Here is a 7,500-nt window from a genome sequence, read left to right on the forward strand (position 1 = left end):
TTGAGAATTTTTTAAATGCTGGTTTTCGTACACTTGTTTTGGTTTTTGTAAGTTAACATGGACCACAGTATTAAAATACGTTGTTGTAATCCAACGATCTCTTATTCTGAAATTTGATCCAGTTTTTCTTCGATTGAAAGGTCACTTCAAAGCTCATTCGCATCCGAGAATAGCAAATTTTACTTGCCCTTGTCATGAAAAAACGTCATTGTATCAAACTAGATCATCCAGCAAACTACTGGCAAAACACAGAAAAAGGTCAATCAGCATTTGACACCCAGTTTAAGGGTAAAAAATCAATAATTAGACAAGGCATGGTGAAAGCGTTTTGCCACCAACTGCATCGAGGTGAAATGGGCTTTACGTGAAGAAAATGTTCATTGATCGAATCTCCGCTTTTTTGTACGTACCAGTCCAAAATAGAGAAGTTCAGTCATTATGGTTAATTATGGAGAGGTTGGGAATAAAAATGGATATTGCTGCCAAGAATGTCACAATGGGATAAAAACACATGGGAAAGGCGGGAGATGGCGGGACATGACAAGCTTTGGAGCAAGGTAAGATTAACAGCTTTTCCTTTTAGTAGTATTTTGCAAGTGATATACATTAAAAGATGTAACTTCCTTAGTGCGTCAAATAGAGGTAGTGCGCGACTTTTACTGGACTTAGCAATACACCAGTATAAATTTTATGCAATAAGACATTAACGGCGGCATTAAAATGCAGAAATGAGAATAAGCCTACTCCAGTTCATGAGTTGATACGACTTCGTTGATCAGATTGGGTGTAGGCTCGCCAGTTGAGTTGACAGTTTTGCCTCTGATACAGAACTGGACCAGTGTTGAAATGCGCATCCTGTATTCGGAGAGTGCATCAAAGTTTCCGGACAGCTTAGCGATCGACTTGAAAGCTGGCTTTTCTGCTGAAAGTATTGTTTCTTAGACGTCACATTTGCTAGATAACGTCTACGAAAATTTCACAAAAAGTCTAAATGGACAGCAAAGGTTTGGCTCCATCTTCGGGATGGAAACGCGCATTATTCCACCGTACAATTTTACTACGTAGCGATGGCATTCGACGAAATGATCTCTCAGTCGGCTCCCAAAGCAAAAGAGGTCAGAAAGGTTATCAAGGGTTCGTATTCTTTTCAAAAGTTTTATTGAGAACGTGATCTGGTCGTGGCGCAATGGAAATAGATGGAATACTTGCACAGACAAACTCATTCTCATTCGCTATCATGTGGGACAATTCGCGTGTTGAAGATATCAAGTTAAGCCAATTACAAGTTGTCATCATTATTAATTTTTTAAAACAAGCAGCTACAATTCACACTGATCACACAACATGTGGGTTTAATTTTTAAAGTGTGTAATGTCTTTCTGAGATGATTTCTTTGAAAACTTCAGTCTGAGCAAAGTCACGGCCCAAGAATGCGAAAATCCTACGACTAGTCCGGTTCCCACCCGTTGCTCGGTTCATAGATACAAGCCTTGAAAAAAGACACTCTTGCCCTGATCCATGACATGGTAGTCGCATAACTTTCGCCCTTCTTTGTAGCAACTAACTCTGAGTGAGCAAGTCTACTATGGTATTGATTCCATTACACCCCCATTCCACCCGTCGTGCTGAAAACCAATGGCTAACACATGGCTGGCACACTGGCGCTTCTTCTCTGTTTCATGCTGCCTGATTATCTGGTCTGGATCCAAATCTCTATAGGAGTCTGCATTCGAATGACGTACTCTGACATAAAAAAAAACCAACCTCTGCCTCTCACAGAATCCCCTAGCAACTATATCCCCCCACACATGAGGGGCGGTGTTGGCTCCCCTATTCAACTCTTCTTCTGTGATGTCTTGCAAAGCTGGTTTGGTTTTGACACCATTTCATACCATGCTAAGCAGTTCTGCCTCCAAATCCCTCTGTTTATTGTGGCATTGGATGATAAACCCGCCTTGTTTGCATATCATAGCGTGATCCCCATTAAAGATGTCCCTGTAAACACAAACAGAGAGAGTATCAGGAACTTCCCAGTCGTACCTGAATTTTACGGTGTCTTGGAACTCACTCTTGTTTAAATCAAAATCCATAATCTGTAATTAACAGTAAGCCAGCTAGAAGCACCTTTCTGAGTGGCAAGGTCGACAGCTCTCAAAGTTTTTCCAGAAATCGAGCCCTTCACCTCATCAAGTTTTTCCTTCAGATACTGAATACTTGACTTGGCCCATCTCCCATTGCATGGCGTGTACTTTACTTTCGTCTGGTGGCTCATGCGCCTGTGATTTTATTCGTTGGGCTAGTGGACCAGAGATGTTGGCTGATGCTGCATACTCTAAGGCTGCTGTTTGGCTCGGATTTGTTAGGCCCATACCTCCCACACTCACTGGCAGTGCCAGCAGCTCACTTTCAGCTTGTGTACATTTGTGACCTGTAATGGACGGTATTAGGGCATCAGCTATTGCACGCTCCAAAGGTGCAAGTAGATCTTCTATATCAGGTAAAGTACGTCTAGCAGTGTTTTAGTCCAAAAGTGAATGCTGCGTAGCAAGCCTGGGGCTGTGACAAAGCAAACTCAGCCAATTTTGTCACCTGCTCCACCCATTCTTTGACTTTACTGTTAACGTACTGCTCGAGATAGGACCTGGAGCCCAGCGCTGCACCCAGATGCTTCCATCCTTCTGTGGTGATATTAATTGCTGTTTCTTCAAAGATGCTCCTAGCGATTTCCTCCTTATCAGGCTCTGTAACAAGCCATCATTTCCAGCATTAGGATAATATCCTAAGTCCGGTCCAGCCAACAACAGCTCATCCCACCACATCCTGATGTTCTGTAGTGATCCACACCCTGTCGGATCAACTGCAAACCAGCATTGTTTGGCTTCACTCACTGCCTGTAGACAGACAGCATACATGCACATTGCTAATGGATCGCCTTGCGTAGTACCCTCTGCAGAAATGAGCTCTCTACCCCCCGTTGCTGGTGCTCGGTAGGTATTGATTGGAAATATGCAGACTGTAGCTAACGCTGGACAAAGAACCCTGATGTTAACTCTGATGATATGAAACATAATCCGGTTTTACAAGAACAGGACTTTCTGCCAGCCTCTTCGACAAGTGGAAGGGAGCTAAGTGCTTCAATTTCAATAATGCCACAAGCATCCCATAACATGATGCAAGTGTTTTTGGTAGCATGCTCATTCCAAGTTAAATGTTAATTGTACTACTGTACACCAAGCAATTTGGTCGAGTGAACACGTTCCAGTCGGACTCCGTGACAGATGACATTCACTGAACGACAGTCCAAGTTGTGAGACTGAGACATTTGCTTTGTAGATAGTAGCATCCATAATTTCGTCTTTGAAACATTTAACACTACACTGTACATGTAAGTTAGAGTTTGTAGTATTGTAGATCTGCATACTAAACAAAGGCATTGGACATACACTGTAATAATTATTTATTCATGGAGGTCTGCAACATAATTAGATTGAAGATGAATGGTCCAATTATGGAACCCTGGTGAACTCTATACATGTATTTAATGGTTCAGGTATCAAAGACGAACTGTCTTTGACCACAAAGATAGTGGAGCATCCACATTATTATAAAGAAACCTTTAGAAAATCCAATTGAGTGCATCTTGGTCAAACCTGACTTAAATCTGATTGTATCAAATGCCTTTGAATAGTTGGCAATATGCAAGACCACCATCATGACCTCACCTCTCCTCTTGGTCTGAATGAGATCATCCCTGTTGCTGAGAAGTACAGTTGTTGGTGAATTGCCTTTTACATCAGAAGTACTTGGAAGTAATGATTATGGTTGGAAACGCCTTTGTATTTGACCAGGTCGTGGGTCTTTTTCAAAATGGTGGTCAGCAAAGGGTCATGAAGAAATGGTCCCGTAGCAGCTGTAGTTCTTGTTTGATGTGTGTTGCAAATGGCTTCATCATCAACCTCAAGCGTTATATCATGTGTTGAATGATGTACGTTTGTCTCAGGTGGACAAGGCTGAATAGCTGGCCATCTAATCTAGCAGCTGGTAGATTTCATCTGCTTCTTTGTGGAAAGCATACATGTACTTTAGGAGTATGACAGAAAAAATCCTAGAAATGGTGGGAACAAGAACACAGCCTGGTGCTTTGCCATGGCTTGGCTGTTGATGGCCACATTTCGTGATCTGCAGTGACGTACATGTACATGTACTTTGGCATTTAAATAACCCAGGAGAACAAGTTGTTCCTTTTTAGGGATGCCCCTGATGATGGATGCCAGTGTCTCACAGAACTTATCCATGGCATCCAGTAAGAGTTTATATCCAGTAAGAGTCCATTGTAGGAGATACTTGCTACAAAGGGTGACATACCGGTACATTGTAAGGTCTGTAAAGAGTCAGCAGTCTAGTTTCAGAACCATAGAAGCATGGTTCTATCATATATTTAATTAGGCTTTTTCTTATCATGATAAAGTTTACACCATACTTTCTGGGCTAGTCAGAGGCTTTCCCTTTGCCAGTAAAACATGTTAGTTATTTTCCTTCATTGTATTTGAGTTTGGCAGTCCCTTGTTTCCTGAAAAATGCTTATGTCCACAGTCAGTCTCTTGATCTTGCTGCTTGTTCGTGAGCTGTTCTTCGAGATTTTCTGATGTCCTGAAGGTTTTCAGAAAAGCCTGTCAACATTGTCTTCACATTCCTGCCAACATCGCAGTTAAGGCTGGTCTTAGGCTCTTTAATTTACTTTAGTCTGGTGTCTCCAAATCCTTTTTTGGGAGCTGCCAGAATGAGGTTGATGACAAGGATGAGCTGCGCTATGGGCTTCAGCTCTGACCTGCTTTTTCTTTTAAGTTAACTCCTCATGATCAAGCATTTCTGTGACTGCATATGGTCGTAAGACAATGGAGGTTTGAATTCAGGGTTTCCTTTTCCCTGATGTGAGCTGCCTTCCTTGGCTAACAAGCACCATCTACCCAAAGCAAGTGGCTTTTAGGTGCCAGTGACCAGCCATCAACGCTATTCCTGTTAGTAGGAGGAGGTCCCACTGGGGTTGTTGCCTTTAAGTCAGGGGCTGGACCTAAAACTGTACATTCTACTATTAATTATTGTTAGAGGCTGTTTGAAACATATACACAGGGTCACGCCTGCTGGTGACCTGAGAAGAGAGAGAATGATTTGAAACACACACTATAAGGAAGCACATTATAAGTAGCAGGGGCTTGTCCACTCTGCAAGCCCTGCATGGCTATCACATCCTTGAACACCCACAGTAGGGATTGGCTATAAAATGCAATGGCCCGAACTTTGTTATGTGCAGTGTTGCATTTGGAAAAGAAAAGATATTAGTAACAGGCTGGATAATTTCTTTGTTTTAAACTAAGTGTATATGTTTTTGAAGGCTAGAAAAACCAAATATTTCACTGTTCATTATGTCCTACTCAAAAATAGGAGCCTTTCTGGAGGGATCTGGTTGATGGATATCGCCTTTTAAGTCAGAAAGAGCTTGCACACTTTCCAAAGCCAACCAAGTATGTAAGTGTAGTATAGGAGTCTTATATCATTGAGAAGCTTCACGGTTCTCTTGGAGGCAAAGAGAAATTAAAGGAATTTCTTTGTTTCATTGGGTTAAACAACACAATGCCGTGTACTGGGTGTATAAGTTCAACTTGAGAAAATTTGGTATCGAAAATTTTTTAAATTAACCCTTTCACTCCTGTGGGGTTCCCCATTGACGAGTAAAATCGTCTGGCGTTAGAGTAAAATCTATAATTGTCACTCTTGGGACTGAAAGGGTTAAGGAATCATGATAATGTTGATGGAGTTTGATCATCTAGGGCAGTGTAGTCCTGAGTCAAGGACTGTTCTTGTTGTCCAAGTGGGTGTCTTTCCAGTGGAAAAGCTTCTCGAGTCCATTCATTTATTTTATTTTAATTTACTTATTATTTTTTATTAATATTAATTAACAAATTCGCCCAAAGGTAGGTAGCTACATGTAAGCATACAAAAGAACACAAGGTCCCGTACTAGGTAAACCCACCTGATCATGAAAATAACATTATCCAAATGTTGATTACTAAACATTAATCCTTCTCTCGACTACACTCATCCATATCAATCAAACTCCATCAAGAAATTTATGTATTCTAAAATATTAAGTCCAAAGAGGCTCTTGCTTAAAAAAATTGAAGGCAAATTTTACATTGTATAAAGCAAAGCCCAAAATGGTCCAGAAAATTGAAAAACGTAAACTTGTGCTATTATAGACAAGGTGAGGGAACTAACAACTGCAACCTTCCCTGTGGTTAGGGTGTGCAGTTAATTCACAATTACATTTGTGCATGGTTGGGAGGATACATTCAGGGTTGGCCATACAGCTTTTATGACAAAAAACACATGGTGCTTTTTTTGTAGCACTGTGCTTAAGCAGGGGTTTCAATAAAATTTGAAGTAGGCAGCTGGTTTAAAGTCGAGTAGCTGACTGTATTTTTTCAAGCGCATATCGAAACATTTTGGTTTGTCTAGACAAACCGCAATAATTTTGTTTGGTCAACGTGAGAAATCAGTTCTGTTGAACAATAAGAATGTCATTTTAATGTGAACGAACGAAAAGGCTTAACCAGTGAAACTAAAAGAAAAATTTACAGTTTTAGTGGAAAACAAGTCTTGATGCAACGATTACTCAATAACAACCTTTTTGCCTCAAACGTCATGATATGTTTGCGGACGTAACTAAAATGTAATTGAATTACGTAAAAGAAATGCGACAGTTGGTCTAGGCAAAAAAGTGGAAAAAAGTTAGCCGTTCACTGTAGCTCAAAGATAACAGTGTCAAATCTGATAATTATATTGAAATTGAGGTTAAAACAAGTACATTCAAGTCCATCAAAAATGAAATTTACTTAAAGTTTCAAGGAATCCTTCAATTAATTCAATTTAGGGGAAAAGTAGCCAACTGCTCTGAGCGAAGCAGCTGATGCTTTTCGTCAGCTGTCGGTGCTTATTGAAACCTCTGTAGCACTTCAAACTGCCTGAACCCAGGCTGTTGCAAGTCTTTTCTGGGGGTATTAGGCTAAACTGTTTTCTGAAACAGTTGGAAATGGAAGTGATTTTTTGTATGCTTTTGTTGTAAATGGTCATCCTGTGTTCTTTTAATATTGTTAGTACCAGTAAATTTAATGCATCATTAACTTCATTCTTTTTTAAGAGATGACAGTTTTTCAATGGTGACTTGGGGAATTAATTCGGAAAAAATGCAATTCCTCCAGAGATAGAACTTCCAAACTAGAAGAAATCAAAAGGTCGTAGGCTCAACTCTTGCAAAGAAGTACATAATGTACTGACCCATCTCAGACTTTTTCCAAGTATCCCCGAGTCACCGTTGTTTCATTATTTTCACCCACTAGGGTCAGCAATGTCCATCTCAGTTATTCATATTTCTTTAAATTTCTTTTGTGAAGGTTTGGTTATTCATTCACAGCATTATTTTTCAATGGAAAGTATTATCTG

General features: G+C 40.3%; 1 protein-coding gene across 1 annotated transcript in view; it reads left to right on the forward strand.

The window, feature by feature from the left end:
• LOC138045646 (D-amino acid oxidase-like) overlaps nt 1–7,500 on the forward strand; it is a 20,544-nt gene that overhangs the window by 7,100 nt on the left and 5,944 nt on the right. Inside the window, exons 3-4 of the mRNA XM_068892217.1 lie at nt 5,443–5,522; nt 7,452–7,500. The exon at nt 7,452–7,500 is cut by the window's right edge and continues 17 nt beyond it. Of these exons, the coding sequence (XP_068748318.1) occupies nt 5,443–5,522; nt 7,452–7,500 (129 nt within the window). The remainder of the gene's footprint in view (nt 1–5,442; nt 5,523–7,451) is intronic.

The sequence above is a fragment of the Montipora capricornis genome, chromosome 4 (genome assembly GCF_036669925.1).
Source record: "Montipora capricornis isolate CH-2021 chromosome 4, ASM3666992v2, whole genome shotgun sequence".
In the NCBI taxonomy this organism is placed as follows: domain Eukaryota; kingdom Metazoa; phylum Cnidaria; class Anthozoa; order Scleractinia; family Acroporidae; genus Montipora; species Montipora capricornis.